Genomic DNA, 20197 nt, shown 5'->3' with positions numbered 1-20197 from the left:
GTTCACTCACTTATTTTTCTTATTTTTATTTTAATATTTTAAACTAAGAGTTAGATCATCCTATATCGGGAGTTTAGGAGTTCTTCTGTGTAACTATTCATTGAAAATATTGAGTTCAATCGTACCAATAATTTAAATTTTTGACATAATAATAGATACCATATCCTAAATCCTTAATTCTTAAAATTTTAAACATTGTAGAGTTGAAATTTCTCTCTAAAAAAGTCATGTGTTGGATATGAAGTCGACCAATGAAGAGAAAGATAGAGACTTCATCGAACACGCATAGAAATTTCTTGAATTTGTCTCTATATATCAATGAATGACGTGGTGATGTTTCCTACGTTTATTTTGTGTTGAAAGGTAAAATCACTCTGACAAACAAGGAAACAGTCTAATTCAACCTCTACACAATTTTCTATTCTCTTGACAAACAAGGAAACAGTCTAGTTCAAGCACTACACAATTTTCTATTCGACCATATAAATTATATATACATGTTCTTTCGGTGACATATTGCATTCCCTACACAGGGAAAAAAAAAGTATACATTTTGGCTGTCCTTTTATCAAAAACGAAGGGCACTCTGCTGGATTGATTAACCTGGACCAAGAAAAGGTGCGTATTGCCATTAATTATGCTTCACAATATTGATTTGATTTCTGTTGAATGTTTTTATCATATCTTTATAATTCTTTCCATTATTGAGCTTTTTACCAATTTGGATGATTATGTTATGTGTGTAAAATATCAATTCAGATACTCAACACCTCCGGTTTTATACTCCAAATTTTGTGGTTCAAAATAACATTTATATATTTGCATATATTTGTTGTATAACACTCACTTGATGGAAGTTGCTTGATAGATTAATGTGTTTGGTTGATTTGAGTTTGACTGCTCTTTCCTCATTCTCATCAAAATCTAATCAGAAGAACAATTTATGCAGATTGAATTCCCAAACGATTTATCAAGATGGGGTTGACCTTAATAGCTCGCATTGCTGTCTCAATATGTCTTTCAATGACCGTGGCTCTAGCGGTGTCTCTGTCGAAGCCTAATTGCACGAACACCTGCGGAAACGTGACGATTCCGTATCCTTTTGGAATCGGTGCTCGATGCAGCGCAAGTTCGTGGTTCACGGTTGCCTGCCAGAATTCCAGCTTCCCCCCAAAGCTATCTTTGAGCAGCATCAACATGGAAATAGAAAACATTTCCTTGGATAATGGGACAGTTCGAGTAATTGAGCCTGTGTCACCTTTGAATTGTTCGGATGAACAAAGACTCTTCTCTTTGGGAAGATCGCTGACAGGCAGTGCTTTCACAATCTCGGCATTTCAAAACTCGTTTGCTCTTCTTGGATGCGACAATTCAATCTGGTTGCGCGCCAATAATGAGACCATTGGTGGGTGTATGGCTGTTTGTGATCCTAGTTCGAACGACACCAGTTGCAATGGTATCAACTGTTGTCAGATTACAATCCCAACAGGGCTCCAAGAACTTCAGTATTCCTATAATCGAACCCTGGGTTCCAGCACTAATGGAAATTCTTGTGGATACGCCTTTCTTACTGAGCGAAAATGGTTCCAAGAGGATTATAAAACATATAGAGGGCTTCACACTAATTTGTCAAATCCATTCGATGAAGGGTTTAGATATGCAAATATGGTACTTGAATGGGAGGTCGACAACATGACTCGTTCGAATTATAGTTCCTGCATATACTTGAATGGAACTAGATCAACTCAACTGTGTTCATGCAATCGTGGATTTGAAGGAAATCCTTACTTACCTGGAGGATGCCAAGACATCAACGAATGTGAGAGATTAAATTTTTGTACCGGTACTTGTATCAACACATTAGGGTCTTACAGATGCCAGGCGCCTACCAAAAGACTTGCATCATACATCGGTATTGTGAGTGCCCTTGGATCACTACTTCTGCTTATCGCCGCAATGTGGTGTTACAGAGTTATTAGGAAAAGATTGAAGGCAAACCGCAAGAAGAGATTCTTCACACGAAATGGTGGGATATTGTTAGAAAAACAGTTACATTCAACAGATAATGGTGTAGAGAAAACCAAGTTGTTTGATGCGAAAGAGTTGGCACAAGCGACTGATCAGTATAATGAAAATCGTGTGCTTGGCCGTGGTGGCCAAGGTACTGTCTACAAAGGAATGCTGAAAGACGGGAGAGTTGTGGCAGTTAAGAAGTCCAAGAAGGTTGACAAAGACGATATTGAACTGTTCATCAACGAGGTGGTTATTTTATCACAAATTAACCACAGACATGTAGTGAAACTACTGGGATGTTGCTTGGAGACTGAAGTCCCACTTCTCGTGTACGAGTTCATTCCTAATGGCACACTTTTCGAACATATCCATGATCCAAAGGAAGAATTCCCATTGACATGGGAGATGAGGATACGAATTGCGACAGAGGTAGCCAGTGCTATATCTTACCTTCATTCAGCTGCATCTACACCTATCTATCATCGGGATATCAAGTCAACAAACATACTCTTGGACAGCAAATATCAGGCAAAGGTCGCAGACTTTGGAACATCAAGGACGATTTCTATCGATCAGACTCATGTGACCACAAGAGTTTTAGGCACCTTTGGTTACTTAGATCCCGAATACTTCCAATCCGGTCAGTTTACTGACAAGAGCGATGTTTACAGTTTTGGTGTGGTAATAGTCGAGCTTTTAACTGGGGAGAAAGCAATATCATCAATTAGAGCGGAAGAGGGAAGAAGTTTGATCACATATTTCCTGCATTCAGTGGAGGAAAATCAGTTGTTCGACATTATTGATTCACGGGTGCTCAAAGAAGGACAAAAAGAAGAAATCGTGGCAATTGCACAACTTGCTAAAAGATGTCTGTATCTGAAAGGTAAGAAAAGGCCAACAATGAGGGAAGTAGCAGCAGAGTTGGAAGGAATTCAAATAAGGAAACAAGGGTCAGGTTTTCAGCACAGCTATGATGAAACAGAATACCATTCTATTGACCTGTATGATGCTTATGATATCTCATCAAACTCAAGTAGCATGCAGTTTGATACAAATCCTACTTGTGCAGCAGATGTCCGCCCTCTATTGAAGTAATGTTGTATTGCTGCTGTTCGTTTTATTTTATACGATATGATATTCTTGGGAAACCGGAGATATGTTTGAAAGGGAGAAACAATGCTGACAAATATGGAAGCTAAAAATACTAGCAAATGCATGGTGAATACACACACTTTAAGTGAACCAGTTTTGTTCAATACGAATTCTATGACACCTACTGTAAGCTATCCGCTGTTATATATGTAATTGATAGACTTAAAAGTTGGGTCTTGATCCTCGAATTGTAGCTTTAACATTTATTACCGGATTTCGTGTCTTAACAATGGTTAATATCTTTCGATTTAAATTCCAAGCGAAAATATTCCAATTGTACTTGGCCTCAAGAAGCTTCAAAGATAGAATCATACTCACGCGTAACGAACCAAAAACCATTTTCAAAATAATCAGCATGAATCCTATCATCGCAACGGGAAACAATACAAAACACAAAACTTAACAGAAAAAAGCAGTAATCTTTGAAAACAGATTCTGATGAGAGTGAAGTAAAAGTACCAGCAAGTGAAGCGGGGAAGGTGTCTCCCAAATCGGAGGCCAAATAGCTCATTGGTCGATTTCTTGATTTCATAAAACTTCTTAGATAGTTTAGAATGTTAAAGAGTTGGAGAGAGAAGCCTATTGAGAAACTTTCCGACCTATCTATTCATAGGTATCGTCTGCAACAGTTGTTTTTTAAATCCGATAGTTGCTTTCTAATACTAATCGTACACTTTGGGTAGTGTGCGTGAAATCTGTCATTCAAATGACTTAAAAAATTGTTACGAGATTCTATCCAATAATCAATTAAGCTTTGCAATTCAAATAATGTTCAGCAGGTTCTATTTTATCAATTGTTTTTTATCAGCTCGACTTCTGTCAGCGATCATTTGCCATCAAGTAGGCTTATATCAATTTTGCTTAATCATCAATTAAGCTTTAATTATATACACATGAATGAACAATTTCTCTCCTAAAATCAGTTCGGTTAGACTTCGTATTAAAGCATTAGATCACCAACCTTGTTAATTCACTTAATTTATCTTTGATTATGATTTTAATTTTATATTATTTTTATATATGGAATTTCACTATTCCCAATCATATTACATAAAATATATTTTTTTATATATAATATTACATTTTCTAATTTTTAAAAGAATTTTGTCGTGAATTTTTCATACATTGACTATTCGTAAATTGATATTATTATTATTATTATTATTATTATTATGTATCTTCATTAAAACTTAGATATAATTTTTTAACATGTACTAAAAAATAATTAGAATTTTTCAACAAAATTTATTCATATAATAAATTATAAAAATGATGATTTTTTGAAAATTATTTATTTATTATTTAAAAATTTTTAAAAAACAATAAACGTTTTTTAAAATATTTTTTTATTAATAAAAATTCTATTCAACCAAAATAACGAAATCAATTTAATAACATAATACTTTATTCTAATTTGACAGTTATCTTAATTCACATAAATATTTTTTATATAATAATTTATTATAATAATATTTAAAATTTAAATATATTTATTAATATTAAAAATTAATATTTATTAATTATAATAATTAATTACATAAAATAAAACTAGGTTTTTACAGGTGAAATAATAGTCTGTTTAAACGTTAACTCATTGAAATTTTGGGGAAAGGGATATAGAAAAATGGAAAAAAAGTTGTGTGAGATGATTCTATGATTATGATATATATTATGATATATAAGATTTGTTTGACTGGAAAATTTCCTGTGGAATAACAAGAAAACCTTTCAAGGTGGGGGATTCTAAATTTTGAAGTCCACATCAAATTGTTTTTCTTAATCCAAACAATATACCGGAATCGCATAGCCTCATAAACTAAAGTTTTGGGCTTAATTTTTCTGTGAAAATCAGTGCGACAAATGAGCAGCGAGGTAAGAGGAAATGCAGATTATCCATTTGCAGAAGTGTTGAAGGCTACCGATGATCTCTACGACGTTCGGGATACCTATTTTTCAGCTAACCCAGACGAGAAAGCTTCAAAACTTCTTGGAAAAGCAAATCTTGCGCTCCAACTGATCGATGAAATTCCCTCGGGTATTGATATGCACTCACTCTTTTCCTTGATACGGGATCTTTTTTATGTGATCTATCTGCATATTTTTTTGTTGATATAGGTGTGCTTATTTATTGTTTCTTGCGCTTCAGAAAAAAGAAAGACGCCACTACAAAGAGCTACGCATGAGTACTTGAGAGGAAAGGTGTTGGATGTCTTTCCTGAATATAAGAAAGAAGCAGAAGATCATTTATCCAAAGCTGTAAGTATTTGGTAACTTCTTTGATTCTTTTTAGATTTTGTTCTGGTTTGATTGGGAAAAAAATTGTTCTTTTTACCTCTGTTATAGATTTTATGTATAGGAATTTTGCTAAATTACTTGGTGTACCATATAGGTGAAGTTGAATCCTTCACTTGGAGATGCTTGGTTGAGCTTAGGCAACTGCATATGGAAGAAGGGTGATTTAGCTTCAGCAAAGAATTGTTATACACTTGCCTTAAGCAAGGTCTCTGCTTTGTTCTTGTGGTTTTCATAGAAAGCTTTTTTATGTGTGACTGAGTTATGTTGTTTGATCCTGACGTGTTTTTCAGGGCCCAAGTAAAATTATTCTTTGTCAATTGTCCATGCTTGAGAGAAGAATGGCTCAAGACAAGAGTATATTGTTTCACATTTCTTTAGATTCAGAATATTATGTTTAGCTTGGCTGATATTTTTACTTGTCATTTAATTTACTGTGTTTTGTCTCAAGGTGCTGAAGACCAGGTTAAAATTGTTGAAGAAAGCATAAAGCATGCGAAGGAAGCTATTGCTCTAGATGTTCAGGATGGAAATTCTTGGTGTATGTAATACTTTGAATTCATCGGTAGCATTAGTACTTTATATACGTGAGCATTTTTGCTACTTTTATTCTTAATTTTATTGTCATAATATCTCTCATTATATGGAACCTGAACATTCTTTTGTTTTTGGATCTCAACAATATTTCTGATCCGTCCAGACAACCTAGGAAATGCATGCCTCACATCTTTTTTTGTGACTGGAGCTTGGGATCACAGCAAAATCCTGCAGTCTCTGAAAGCATACCAACATGCGGTGTGTATCATGTTAAATTTTGGTGTTCGTCATATTTGTATTGCAGTTTTGCTTCTTTTCTCTATTAATGGATGTATTTCATGCATTTCAGGAAAAAGATGAAAGAATGAAGTCAAATCCTGACTTGTATTTTAACTGTGCTATTGTAAGGCACTTCTTTTGTTTCATTTTATTTATCTTGTTTTTCATTCTTATTTTCCCACAAGATTTCAGGTTAGTTTTGTGGAGAATATTTCATGGGAACCTTGCTTGAGACATACTTTTGTGTGAGGAATTTTAGTGTTGAAATTGATTATGTTCCTTTGTTTATCGTTAGCATTTATTTGTCTGAAACTCAAATTGGCATAAAGTTTACATTTCTCAGTTTGTGTGTCTTACACTTATAGTTGCAGTTAATATCCCCAGATTATTATAGTTATCTTAGCATTACCGTTGCTATCACTACAAATTTAGCGGAGATGTTGGCGGTTCATGGTTGGTATGGGTGGCGACTCATAGTCGGTTATGGTGTAGTGGGGATATGATTATCGTGCAAATATTGTGGAAAATCTTCTCAAGAGTAGTACTATATCTTTCTCATTTTTTGATGAAGTTTTACCGAGAATGAATTGAAAAGATAACATTAAATTCGTCGTGGAGCAATCCCTTGTATGGTTTAATCTAAGAAATTAAAAGCTATACCATGTGAAGGATGCCCCCATTATTCTGTTGGTATAACTTATTACCCTGAAATCTTTATTTAATTCAATTTATTCTTTGTTTTGGAACAGGCGGAGATACACCATTTGGTAATAGCAACTCAAGAGCATTTCTATAACTATTTGACCTATTTTGGTGCAGTAGATTACATGGAAATGACTTTACTGTAGCATTGTTTTCTTTTGAGGTCAAATATTAGACCTCGACATTTGACTATTCTCGCATATCTCTAGTTTCTGTCATTATGTACACCTAATTTTGGCAAGCAGTGTTGTCTGTAATTTAGTTCTTAGCCACTTTTACTTAGTTTCTTTGCTGCTGCTTAGTTTCTCTGTGCTATCTTTTTTCTATATCTTTTTTTCCTGAACATTATTTTTATTGCATCTATATAGGTAAACAAGTATCTAGAGAACTATGAGAGGGCCCTAAGTGGATTTGAAGCTGCTGCATTAAGAGACCCTGGTCTAAATGCTTCAGAGGAGGTTCTGAAGATTGTTCACCTTCTAGACAAAGTAGAAAGTTTGTTCCGAGTAAGATACTTGTGTTTAGCACTTGCGGTCAATTCGGACAATTAGTCAGTCTTCTCTCTGGCATTGATACCTAGAATAGCGACATAACGTAATTTTTTAAAAATTTAAATGATATTCTCCCCTGTATTACTAAATTGCTTGGCTGATATTCCATTTATGGTTCTGTATCGTGTATGATTCATAGATAACTATTACTTATTTTATATTTATTTACGAATTTTTGTTATTGTTTCACTTGAACAGACCAAGTTGAAGCGGCTGGCTTCACTGGCAGCTTCACTCTCTACTGTCAGTGGTAAGTAAATCCATATATTTCTTTTCTTTGAGTAAGGTGGAAACTGTTCAAAATGAGCTTGCTATCTGATATCAAAGCTTTTTCTTTTCCTCTACTAGTGAACGCATCATATAAAAGAGAGACAATAGATGGACTGTTTGAAGGTATAAACAAAGCAAGTGCCATCGTGGGAAAAGTTTTATTTTTTGTTAAGCACGAGAATGTAGCACCCTTGTAAGTTCTATCTACTGAAAATTCTAGTTATTCTATCTACATATCTATTCTTGTGTTTTAGGAAATTGTGTTTTTTTTTCGTTTTAGTCTGTTATAGCATTACTTTATCACTGGCTTTGTTAATATATTGCAGCTACTATGTGCTTTGTGATTCAAGTCAGATATGCTATGTCCTCTCAGTGTATGGAATAAGCAATGAAGCGGTTAGTTGGCTGCATACAGAGCATCAAAATTTCCATAATTATCTCACTACATATTAGAACTATGCCAGAACTATGCCCACCGCATGTTCTACTGTTTGTTTGCACTTACACAACTAACAGATGCATTTTTTGTTATTCTACTCCTTTCTCGCCACCGCGATAGCCTGGGCAGATCCATGATCTTGGACGAAGGAAACAACAGAGGGTGAATGAGTGAAACTTAAATTTTTTAGAAACTGTCCATAAAATTTGATTTTTTTCCTGTTGAGTGCAGCAATTGCCTCCCCCCGCTCCTTGCTTCATCCACAGCCTTCTTTTTGCAACTTGTTTTTGATTTACTTGTTGATTATTAATTTCGTCTTCTTTCAGATTAAAGAAGGAGATCAAGTTACACTGTTGGAACCTCGTTACAGTTATGTTGATTTTTCATGGAAAGGGAAGGTATGCTGCAAGTAATCCGCCATACAACTTTTACTCTCTCAGCTTGCAAGTACCTTTCATGAACAATTTGGAAACGCATGTAAGAGTATGATTTGCTAATAATCACGAAATACATGAGGAATATCGTGAAGGACTTGCAAACTCAGCGTGGTGTTTTTTTTACTCTTCTGTTATTGATTGACATCGGCATCATGATTTGGATTGCAGAGGTATCAGTTCAAATCAGTCCGCGTTGATTTCTTGGAGCAAGTGATTGTAAATGGGAAGAATTTATCGCCTCAGTATGCTGTTCGAGCATCAATCTATGCTCAAAATAAGACGTGAAAATACAAGATTTGTTACCAATGAAGGATAAGTAAACAGAAAAAGGGTATCTATGCATTCACATGCATTTTCACCAGCTATTCATATCTATCTATGGATGAAGATTAATTTCGCTTAGGCGAGCTAAACTTGTTTTCTATAACAGCATACACAGTATATCACGTGAAAATACATGCGAATACATTCATACCCTCTTTCTTTTATTTTGTTCTCACTTTTGTGATTCACGAGAGTTCTAATTTTGTGTGTGTTCCAGCTATATTTTGAAATGAATTTAGTGTCACAATTTAATATGATTTCAGTAATAATTGTGGAATGACATTAAAATTGTTTCCCTTCATCTTTATTAAAAATTATTTATGTTTCTGTGCTGGAGCCTGGAGGGGTGATGCCTCAGCAAAGCAGGTCGACAGACAACAGTTACAAATAATGAATTGTCTCTTTCTGGTTCCTTTCTGGTTCATTAATTACGCTGTTGGTAAGTTAAATGGGACACAGTAGTTAATGTCAGCCCCCGGAAGAATCCAACGAACCCTTCCTCTCGGCTTTCTCCAGTCAAATTTCCTTGCGATAATATTGTTACATGATCCCACAACAATAATTCCAAAGAACAATAATTCCTAACGTGTATTATTGCACGAAAAATATCAATGAAAAATAAGTTGAATGTTCGAAACAGACTAGTTTATAGGAATATGAAAAATAGCCAACTTGCACTTTGCACTGATTTAATCTCAGGACTCCGGGCAATATTATAATTATTCAGTCTCTTTTTCTCGAATACTTCAAAGTATTATTGCACGTTTAACTTCGAGTTCTTGAATTTAAATTGTGAATAAATGAGCATCAAAATATACACTAACCATGAGTATCCCTAAATGAGTTGTGTACACGATGTATATCACGTTACGCATGATTATTGTATATTTTTTGCTCATTTATTCACACTTTACATTTAAGTACTCCAAGTTAAAAGTGCAAGAATACTTTGAAGTATTCTAGAAAAAGAGACTGAATAAATATTATATTGTCCGGACTCGTGAAATTAAATCAGTGCAATTATGAAACAAAAACCAAATCAAAAGTAAGTTCAAAACTCTAAAATTATATGTAATTTTACATTTTATTTGAAGGGAAAATTTTAAGTTTAAGAGGAATAAAAAGTTTTTTTATGAAAAAAATTTCAGTATCACTCTAACATTAAAGAAACCGGGAGATTAATAAAATAATATAAAACAAGAATGATTTTTTGAGTACCTAAAAAAAAAAATTAAGAGCATATTTCAAAAAAAGTATTAATTTCTTAGAAGAGACAAAATTGAATTCAATTTCAAATCTACTCGATTTCAATGAAAATCGCTATACACCTAATCTCAAATTTTTTCATAAATCAAATTTATCAATTCAAATGCTATTTTAATTTTTCCAAGTATATATATACACATATACACACAAGAAAACACAAACAAAGAATTGATAAGAGCCTAAGATGGCACAATTACATGCCATGATGAGTGGCTACGTATCTCCAAGAGTTCCCATCAAGATGACAATTAGATCCTCGATGAATTCCGAAAATAGGGTCCAAAATCACGTAGAACTCATCTCTAGTAATGGGATCAGGGGAAATTCTACAGTAGGCCTCTATGCCATGAATGGCGGAGAAGGACCTAATAGCTACGCCCAGAACTCTTCCTACCAGGTATACATACATATATGTACTTAAATCCTCCATTCCATTTGCTCAACAAGATTTACATGGTCATATATAGGTTTGAAGCCCAATCTTGACTCAAAAACTTTGAGTTTAGATTCATCCATGTATGTTCAAACGCTTAATTTCTTGGTTTTTCTGCAGAGAGGAGTTGTTGAAGTGGCGAAACCGATTCTTGAAGAAGAGATAGACTCAAAGTTCGACATCAAAAATATTTCTTCAGTCACCCTAAATTCGTTCCGCGTTGCGGACTTTGGTAGCTCAACTGGCCACAACTCATTTCCAGCCATGCAAATCATCACCAAAGCCATCGAGAAAAAATTCAAAAGAGGAGGGATGATAGCTTCCCAAATCCCGGATTTTCAAGTTTTTTTCAACGATCAACTCAAGAACGATTTCAACACACTTTTCAACTCACTCCCACCCAAAAGGCAATACTACGTTGCCGGAGTGCCTGGTCCTTTTCATGGCCGACTCTTTCCTAAGTCGTCTCTTCATTTCGCTTATTGCTCATGTGCCCTTAACTGGCTTTCGGATGTGCCGAAGGAATTATCGGATGAAGCATCTTTGGCGTGGAATAACGCGAGAGTACATTATACTGGAGCTAGGAAACAAGTTTTTGATGCGTATTCGAATCAGTATGCCAAAGATATCGAGTCGTTTTTGGAAGCAAGGGCGGAGGAGCTGATTTCTGGGGGACTAATGGCCCTTCTTGTCCCTGCAATCCCGAGTTTTATGGGTTCCGAGACAACTTTCACGACTCCCATAGAGTTAGATCTACTAGGTTCTTGCCTTGTGAACATGGCCGAGAAGGTAAAACCCAAATATTTATGGTAAAATTATCTCCCAACATGACATCAATAAACCTGCAAACATAAACATAATATATATATATTATTGCAGGGAACAGTAAGCGAAGCGAAGGTGGACTCATTCAACTTCCCATTATATTTCACCACCCCACAAGAATTGAAGGCAATAATAGAGAAGAATCAAAGTTTCACTATCGAAAGAACAGAAATACTAAACAATCCAGGAAAACTAACCTTGACCAGCTTTTCTGCCCGCTCGATGTATCTCAGAGCCGTCTTTGAGGGATTGCTGATGAATCATTTTGGAAATGAGATTATGGATGAATTGTTTGAAAGGTACACGAAGAAACTTGAAGCTTCACCCATTTTTGCAGACCCTTCAAATGAGAATTCCATAATAATATTTGTGCTTCTCAAGCGTAAATTTGAATGATCCCAAAGTAGCTCCGACCGCAAAGCTGTAATTTATCTTAATGTTTTCCAACTAAGTTTGGGTTTGATTTGGCTATTTCAATATCCAAATATTTAAGAAAATAATCGATCTTCTAATGATTTAAATTCAATAATTGTTGTTCTTTTCATGAAAAAATTATTATGATGATTCTTTCATGTCATTTAATTTTTTTAAAAATATAGTTTCTCACTCATGATGGAATAAGAGTAAGTATTTATTTGGAGCTATAATGTACATATTATAGTGTTTCAGATACTTGATTTGATTATTTGAATATTTCAAATATCTAAAAAAATACCGGATCTTCGAGCGATCACAATAAATTCAGTTATTGTTGGTCTTTCATGGAAAATACATTAGGATACTTAGTCATGTCATTTAATTTTAAAAAAACATAGTTCATCACTCATCATTAAATAAGAGTAAATACTTATTTTGACCTATAAAATACCTATTTTGGGGATCAAAATACTTGATTTGACTTTTTTAATACTCCAAATGTGTAAGAAAATACTGGATCTCGAGCAATCATCATAAATTCAATCATTGTTGGTATTTTTTGGAAAATGCATTAGGTAGTGTTTGCAATCAATACCTTATTAGTATTCACAAATAATATTCACGTAGTGTTTGCAATCACTATCTTATTAATATTCATCCAAAATATTTATTGGTATAAAACATCAAGAATATACTTAATTTGATATCATACTTATTAGTACTCATTCACAATACTGTTTATATAAAAAATACACAATTTTTTTCATGAGATACTTGATGTGGCCTCTTAAAAAAAATTATTTTTAATTTCAAAAATACACTTTGAATTTTAATCTAGAATGACTTATTTGACATTCATGAAATAACAATATGATTTATCTATATATAGGCATAGAAGTACCTAGTTTTTGTCATGTGATACTTAATGTGACATCCTAAATACTAAAAAAAAATTATTTGTATTGTCAAAAAATAAATTTAGAATATAATCTTGAATGAATTATTTAGAATTCATAAAATAACATTATGATACTTGAACTGGTAAAAAAGTACCTAATTTTTGTCAAGTGATAATTGATGTTGCCTCTTAAAAATTAAATTTTTTACTAATATTCTTTCATTATATTTATGAATTTTCATTTATAATAATTATTAATATTCACTCAAAATAATTAATGACATTCATTAAATAACAAGAGAATACTCTATTTTATATCATCCTTATTAATATTCATCAATAATACTTGTTGGTAATCATTCATCACATTTATCAGTATTATGTCATTATACTTATGGTTATTAATTTATAATACTCATTAATATTAATACACAATAATTTTTGGTATTCATTAAATAATATGTGAATACTTTTTGATATAATCCTTATTAGTATTCATCCATAATATCTATTGGTGATCATTCATTATACTAAAGACTATTCATATATAATAATCATTAATATTCATTCACAATATTTGTTGGTATTCATTAAATAAAAAATGAATACTTAATTTGATATCATACTTGTTATTGAGTGATTTGTGTTAGTGACATATGTGAAGCCAAAATATTATATCTAAATTGGTACTTAAAGTACCTAATTAGAGTCAATAGATATTTTATTTGGTCTTTTAAATACCCTTATTCCATTATTTGAGGATTTGAAAAAAAAAATTGAGTGACTTTTGTTGGTAGCATCATGAAATAAAAAACAGATATCTAAATCGGTAGTTAAAGTACCTAAATTGAGTTAGCAAATACTCAATTTGGTCTCAAAAGTACCTACTTCGTTCCAATAGATACTTGATTTGGCATCGGAAATACTCTATTTCATTATTTGGATATGTAAAAAATATAGTACATAGTTAATATTGAGTGGCTTTGTTGGTGACAACCGTAAAGTCAAAATTTGATGCATAAATTAGTACTAAAATACTTAATTTGAGTAAGTGGGTACTAGATTTGGCCTTATAAGTACCTAATTCGAGTCAATAGATACTTGATTTGGCCCCATAAATATATTTATTCCATTATTTGGGGATATAAAAATATATATTACAGAGTTGATGTTGAGTGACTTTTGTTGGTATCATCGTGAAGTTAAAATAAGATACATAAATTGGTGCTTATAGTACTTAATTCGAGTTCGCGGGTACTTGATTTGACCTCAAAAGTACCTAATTCTAGTCAATATGAATTTGATTTGGCCTCGTAAATATCATCATTCCATTATTTGGGGATGTAAAAAATATTACGCAGTTGATATTAAGTGCTTTTGTTGATGGTATCGTGAATTCAAAATATGATACCTAAATGAATACATAAAATACCGAGTCAATGGGTACTTGATTGAGCTTCAGAGATACCTAAATCAAGTCAATATGTACTTGATTTGGTCTCGTAAATACCCTTATTTCATTATATATAAAAAAGTTATATTGTGTTATAATTATGAGCCAAAATATTTTAATCATATAAAGTAACATATCATCGATACCAAATATCAAATTAATGATATCATCATTGCAAAAAAAATAATTATTATTATATTAACATCATAGCAATTATATAAAATAATATATTATTAATACAAAGTATCATATTAATGTTACCTAAATAGCACATTAATCATACTAACATATAAATGTCAAAACAATTAATTGATCATACTATGCTAGTACAATTCAATCAACTACATGCTTACATTTTTAAAATATATTTTCTCAACAGTCATCAAGATAAAACACAAATTTTTAAGCATTCAACACCATTAAACAAATTCTTCTACTATTAACTTTAGTTTGATTATTAGTAAAAAAAATACATAAGAAAATAATGTGTATATGGAGTTACGAAATGAGTAGATAAGAAAATTGTGAAGTATTTAAGACTAAAATAGTAAAATGACCATTTGTAGGGAGTTGAAATACAACATAAGTTGGTGTCAAAAACTGCATCAAAAAAAAAAAGAAAAAAAAAAGAAACTCATGGATATTAAATTTTTATCAAAATCTTGACAGATAATTTTTTTATCAATTAACCGTTGTTTTAACTAGAAAGTAGAGTGGCAGCTAGATTACATCTCATATATGTAGGGGTGATCACGATGCGGTTTTGCGGTTTTTTTGAAAAAAATAAAACCGAATTGCCATATACGGTCAATTAGTATTTTGAAAAAATAATCGCGGTTTTATATGAAGAATTAGTCTTACGGTTTTTAGCGGTTTCAAGCAGTTACGGTCGGTTTACGATTTTTTTAGTGAAAAATATTAGAACATATATTCTAATTTATTTGAAAACAACAACAATATAGTGTTTTCAAATATAAAATATAATTCAAAGCATATAAAAATAAAAATAGATAAAAACAATAATAAAGAATCAAAACTAAGTTAATAATTTAAAAACACAATATTCTCACGACAAAAATGACATTTACATTATTTTATCCTTTTTTTTACTTTTAAATTTCAAACAAAATATTGTAGCAAAAGAAATAAATACTCTATTAAAAGATCAATATAAAGAATAATTAAAAAGAAGACAAGTTTTATTTGTAAGAATAATAATTTTGAAGAAGGTTGAGATATAATGAATGACAACTTCTTTACTTGAATATGTTATTTACAAATTATTATAATTCTAGGTCAAATATTATGACAAGTGGTTTAGACGGTGTTGTTTGGTGCGGTTTTTGGCAAAAAATATAACCGAACCGCGTATGCGGTGCAGTTTATGATTATTATTTTTAAATAGCGGTTTTTATAAAATATTATGAAAAATGATACGTACAATTCGGTTCGAGCGGTTCGGACAATTAATAAAAAAATTTGATTATCCTTACATATATCAAACGATGAAGCTATTCAAAATAAGATAATTTGGGCTTTTGTTTGTCATGGGTCAACACATAACATGACTCACCAGTAACGTGCTCGAGAGTGCATTTTTTTATTCACCAAAATTTGAATCTTGGGTTAAAAAATTCCAATCTAGTTTTTTAATGTTAATTTATTTAATTTTTTATTGTTTAAATTCGAAAATCAAATCGAACTGGATTTAAAGCTTAAAGTCAAATCAAAAATCAAGGGGAAAAAAGTTAATTAGTTTTGTATAATATAAAATATTTAGGCAAAAAATTGCATGACACAACCTCACGGATCTTATTTTGTGAGACATATATCTTATTTGGATCATCTACGAAAAATTATTACTTTTTATGCACAGATAAAGATTCGTGATACCGTCTCATAAAAAACCTACTCAAATATTTATTAAAATCCAACTCTTTTAAGAAAATTTATAGAAATTTTCCAATGGCTTCAATTTTTAACTTTAAAGGAAAAACGAAAAGAAAATATTGTCCCGAAAAAGACCGACAAAAATAAGTTATTTCAGTTATGCTATGAAGAATCGTGTTCGAAATAGACAATTTTAATACAAATATATAAAGAAATCTCCGGTCTTATTGCTGCAGCGTGGCATGGCAAAATACGGACAAGAATTTTCACCAAGAATCAACCAAAAGAGGTGGCCACGCAATGCATAGTAACCATCAATGCCGTTGATACTCAGAATGAGAAAATTGATGAGAATATAGTAGTAGAGAACGTCTCCCAGTGAGCAACCGACATTGTAAAAATAAATATCAACAAAAATATACAACGTCCATCCCAGTCTTAGCCCCCCTTTATTGACTGTCGAGATAAAATCGATGAGGGCTCGCCAGGGAGGTAGGTTTAGCTCCACAACTGTGACTAGCGAAAGTCCGAAAATTTCATCAAAAAACTGAACTCTTTATGCTGTGCCATTATTGCCATGAACTAAATTATTTTGCAAATATCAGCAGCAGGGGAGAAGAGTAAGCCATGAAAACTTTGATGTATCTAAGCAGCAGATTCCTTGGCAATCTTCTCGGCCTTGGCAATCACCTCTTCAATTCCTCCAACCATGTAAAATGATTGTTCGGAAAGATCATCATACTTTCCATCTAATACTCCCTGTCCCAAGTAATAACACCGTGTGCCAATGTGCAAACTGACGATGATTTGACCAAAGCAGATACAAAATAAAGACAGCAAAGGAGGCGCAAGATGAATGCTTAGATATCATATTACCGGATTCAAGCAATGGTTAATCGATTAAAAAAAAGTTTGTTATGACAGTACAAAAGCAAAGCTCGACTTTTTGAACCATTGTCTCTTTGCGATACATATAAAACAATTGCCAAAAAGAACTGACCTAGAAATTAATTTTTCTCCTGTTTTTAGTTTGAATGTTCAATTAATTTACTTGTGCATAATAAATTAATTCTACGATATAAATTTTTTTATACATTTACCATAAAAGTTCTAGAATAAGACATGAACATGAACATGGAAGTTGCAAAAAAGCTTTGACAGATGAGTAGGACATTTGATCTTAGAAAACACGTCAATTATTAGACAAATCATGCCCCCACAATATTGTTCACGACTCTGCAAGTCCAGGTGAAATGGTAAAAATAGTAGAAATGAGTATAGCAAAGAGCCTACGGCCCAGCATAAGCATAAAAGAACAACACTTTACCTGGAAGCTGGTAATACTTTCTTTCAACTCCACATACTTGCCGGGGGCACCCGTAAAAACTTCTGCGACGTGGAAAGGCTGGCTCAAGAATCGTTGAATTTTGCGAGCCCGTGCAACAGTCAATTTGTCATCTTCACTGAGCTCATCCATCCCAAGAATGGCAATAATATCTTGAAGATTCTTGTAATTTTGAAGGACTTTCTGTACACCGCGGGCAGTGTTGTAGTGATCCTCTCCCAGGATGTGAGGGGAAAGCATTCGAGATGTTGAGTCCAAAGGATCGACAGCGGGATAGATACCAAGCTCAGAAATCTGATTCAAATTTCAAATAATAATAATAGAAACAATCAAGTCATAAACAGTCGAACAATGTTTCTTTTAGTAATTTAAAGAAAGCACGTATACCTGTCGAGATAACACAGTCGTGGCATCCAAGTGAGCAAAGGTAGTTGCTGGAGCTGGATCAGTCAAGTCATCAGCTGGCACATAAATGGCTTGCACAGATGTAATCGAACCTTTCTTAGTTGTAGTAATACGTTCTTGAAGGCCACCAAGATCTGTAGCCAAAGTAGGTTGATAACCGACAGCAGATGGGATACGCCCAAGCAAAGCAGAGACTTCTGAGTTAGCCTGTATGAGTTTATATCAAAGAAAATTATAAAAAACAGTAGCAACATATGCCTGATAATGATTAAGAAAAAATTAGCAACAAGTCATGAACACAAAGAACCATTTTCAGAATGATTTTAAGCATGTGTACCCACCTGGGTAAAACGGAAAATGTTGTCAATGAAGAGGAGCACATCTTGCCCTTCCGCATCCCGAAAATGTTCAGCCACAGTCAGTCCAGTCAGTCCGACTCGAGCACGAGCACCAGGGGGCTCATTCATTTGGCCATAGACCAGAGCACATTTGCTATCAGCCTAATAACAAGTAACAGGAGAAAACATAATGAGACAAAAATGCAGCATCAAACTAGATAAAAAAATGATCAAAGTGGGTGTGAACCTGCTTGTCACCTAGCTTAATGACACCACTCTCAATCATTTCTCTGTACAAATCATTACCCTCTCGGGTACGTTCTCCCACACCAGCAAATACAGAGAAACCACCTGAAAGAAAATTATGCAGAAGTCAGATAAACATATGCAACCAAAGATTTAACAAATGACACATCAACTAGGAACCAACCATGAGCTTTTGCAACATTGTTAATCAGTTCCATAATAAGTACTGTCTTTCCTACACCAGCACCACCAAACAGCCCAATTTTCCCTCCTCTTTGGTAAGGTGCAAGAAGGTCAACAACCTGAGAATAAACAAATAGGTATATTTGTAAACATAAAATTCACACAAGCGTTGAATGAAATGAAGTAAAAATAACATGTCAATGAGAAAATGTCATGATTGGATAGATATGAATTCAGAAATCACCTTGATACCCGTGACAAGAATTTGTTGCTCTGTTGCTTGCTCCACAAAGGCAGGAGCTTCACGGTGAATTGGTAAAAAGTGTTCAGTTTCTGCAACAGTGTTCATTTGTTAGCAAGGGGAAACTGCAGTCACTCAAGTGTTCGCAGTTAAAAGGCAGCATGTCACTTACTAATGTCGCCTCTATGATCTATAGGCTCCCCAATGACATTAATAATACGACCAAGAGTGGCACGGCCAACAGGCACCTATGATTAGACAAAGTGAAAAAAAAAACACAACCAAATACATCGCACGCATATATGGCATAAAATATCCTCACTCCATGTTCGGTTACCATGGAAGGAACATAATCATTAACTACAATCAGAAACAGAATAGCTTAAATTTTCTCATAACCTGAAAAAACTGGCAAACAAACTCCAAGTTTTATCATTGGGATATTGCACAATTATTAGCCTCAATTCACAAACGGCTGAGCAAAAAAAATATTCTTACACCCCCGACCAAAATCCATACAAGGATTGAAAAGAATAGTCGTCGTACACGGAGTTAAAGAGTTTACAAGACCAATCATCAATCAATTGAGCAACAAATATGAACAGGGACACCAGCGGGTCCAAGCATCAAACAGCCCCTCAATCAAACGAAAAAAAAATGTGACTCACGGTGATGGGGGAACCAGTGTTGAGCACTCGCTGGCCTCGAACCAACCCTTCAGTCCCATCCATAGCAATACACCTCACCACATTCTCACCCAAGTGCTGCGCCACCTCCAAAACAAGCCTGATCTGATTATCCAAAACCTCCAAAGCCGTCAAAATTGGAGGCAAACCCTCGCCAAACCTCACGTCAACAACGGCTCCGATAACCTGACACACCTTCCCAATCGCGCCTTGACCAGTAAACTCATCGGTGATTTTCCCTCCGGTCCCACTCTTGGACGGGGGTGGAGCGGAAGGCGTAGAAGCCGCGGCGGATGACGTCGCATAGTGAGCGGCGGACCGGTGAAGGAAGTATCCAACGGGAGAGGGGCGCGGCTTGGGGACGGCGGAGAATGGGGATCTAGAAACACGGGTAGCGGAGGATCGGAGAAATGAGGCTAGTAGCCTCCGGGAAGCCATGGCGGAGAAAAGGTCAAAGTGAAAGATTGAAGGAGGAGTTCGTGGGGCGGCTCTCTCATATTATTCATTTTCCGTTTTTCATACCAAAATAAATTTATTAAAATTATCTAGCCTAAATTGCAATTTCTAATTCAAAT

General features: G+C 33.8%; 4 protein-coding genes across 5 annotated transcripts; 3 read left to right on the top strand and 1 right to left on the bottom strand.

The window, feature by feature from the left end:
• Positions 1 to 405: 405 nt before the first annotated feature.
• LOC142552689 (wall-associated receptor kinase-like 10) lies at positions 406 to 3412 on the top strand. The gene is made up of 2 exons (XM_075662453.1): positions 406 to 618; positions 950 to 3412. The coding sequence occupies exon 2, from the start codon at positions 976 to 978 to the stop codon at positions 3106 to 3108; it is 2133 nt and encodes a 710-aa protein (XP_075518568.1). The 5' UTR covers positions 406 to 618; positions 950 to 975; the 3' UTR covers positions 3109 to 3412.
• A 1448-nt stretch (positions 3413 to 4860) lies between these two features.
• On the top strand, positions 4861 to 9291 carry LOC142552688 (uncharacterized). 2 transcript variants are annotated; one of them, XM_075662451.1, is made up of 13 exons: positions 4861 to 5200; positions 5312 to 5421; positions 5555 to 5665; positions 5751 to 5814; positions 5909 to 5998; positions 6158 to 6252; positions 6344 to 6397; positions 7344 to 7481; positions 7725 to 7776; positions 7875 to 7989; positions 8123 to 8192; positions 8562 to 8633; positions 8841 to 9291. In XM_075662451.1, exons 1-13 carry the CDS (start codon positions 5026 to 5028, stop codon positions 8955 to 8957), a joined length of 1263 nt encoding a protein of 420 aa, XP_075518566.1. In that variant the 5' UTR covers positions 4861 to 5025; the 3' UTR covers positions 8958 to 9291. The 2 variants fall into 2 exon arrangements, with proteins under 2 accessions (XP_075518566.1, XP_075518567.1); XM_075662452.1 differs by having other exon boundaries at positions 4864 to 5200; positions 5281 to 5421.
• A 1107-nt stretch (positions 9292 to 10398) lies between these two features.
• On the top strand, positions 10399 to 11972 carry LOC142552687 (loganic acid O-methyltransferase-like). The gene is made up of 3 exons (XM_075662450.1): positions 10399 to 10659; positions 10816 to 11484; positions 11575 to 11972. The coding sequence occupies exons 1-3, from the start codon at positions 10447 to 10449 to the stop codon at positions 11914 to 11916; spliced, it is 1224 nt and encodes a 407-aa protein (XP_075518565.1). The 5' UTR covers positions 10399 to 10446; the 3' UTR covers positions 11917 to 11972.
• A 4345-nt stretch (positions 11973 to 16317) lies between these two features.
• Positions 16318 to 20138, bottom strand: LOC142552684 (ATP synthase subunit beta, mitochondrial-like). The gene is made up of 9 exons (XM_075662448.1): positions 19605 to 20138; positions 19109 to 19184; positions 18940 to 19028; positions 18697 to 18814; positions 18514 to 18617; positions 18270 to 18428; positions 17911 to 18135; positions 17506 to 17817; positions 16318 to 16937 (listed from the first exon to the last, which is right to left on the bottom strand). Exons 1-9 carry the CDS (start codon positions 20058 to 20060, stop codon positions 16824 to 16826), a joined length of 1653 nt encoding a protein of 550 aa, XP_075518563.1. The 5' UTR covers positions 20061 to 20138; the 3' UTR covers positions 16318 to 16823.
• Positions 20139 to 20197: the final 59 nt, after the last annotated feature.

The sequence above is a fragment of the Primulina tabacum genome, chromosome 8 (assembly GCF_025594145.1).
Source record: "Primulina tabacum isolate GXHZ01 chromosome 8, ASM2559414v2, whole genome shotgun sequence".
NCBI classification, from domain to species: Eukaryota; Viridiplantae; Streptophyta; class Magnoliopsida; order Lamiales; family Gesneriaceae; genus Primulina; species Primulina tabacum.
This window is presented reverse-complemented; position numbering and strand designations above follow the sequence as displayed.

Excerpts from the sequence above, each read along its gene's own strand:
- LOC142552687 (XM_075662450.1), top strand. The coding sequence starts at position 10,447 with ATGGCACAATTACATGCCATGATGAGTGGCTACGTATCTCCAAGAGTT. Across the intron at positions 10,660-10,815 it reads CCCAGAACTCTTCCTACCAG|AGAGGAGTTGTTGAAGTGGC; the intron begins GTATACATACAT and ends GTTTTTCTGCAG. Across the intron at positions 11,485-11,574 it reads TTGTGAACATGGCCGAGAAG|GGAACAGTAAGCGAAGCGAA; the intron begins GTAAAACCCAAA and ends ATATTATTGCAG.
- LOC142552684 (XM_075662448.1), bottom strand. The coding sequence starts at position 20,060 with ATGGCTTCCCGGAGGCTACTAGCCTCATTTCTCCGATCCTCCGCTACC. Across the intron at positions 18,815-18,939 it reads TTCTTGTCACGGGTATCAAG|GTTGTTGACCTTCTTGCACC; the intron begins GTGATTTCTGAA and ends GTTTATTCTCAG. Across the intron at positions 18,136-18,269 it reads ACATTTTCCGTTTTACCCAG|GCTAACTCAGAAGTCTCTGC; the intron begins GTGGGTACACAT and ends AAACTCATACAG.
- LOC142552689 (XM_075662453.1), top strand. The coding sequence starts at position 976 with ATGGGGTTGACCTTAATAGCTCGCATTGCTGTCTCAATATGTCTTTCA.
- LOC142552688 (XM_075662451.1), top strand. The coding sequence starts at position 5,026 with ATGAGCAGCGAGGTAAGAGGAAATGCAGATTATCCATTTGCAGAAGTG. Across the intron at positions 7,777-7,874 it reads TTCACTCTCTACTGTCAGTG|TGAACGCATCATATAAAAGA; the intron begins GTAAGTAAATCC and ends TTCCTCTACTAG. Across the intron at positions 8,634-8,840 it reads ATTTTTCATGGAAAGGGAAG|AGGTATCAGTTCAAATCAGT; the intron begins GTATGCTGCAAG and ends TTTGGATTGCAG.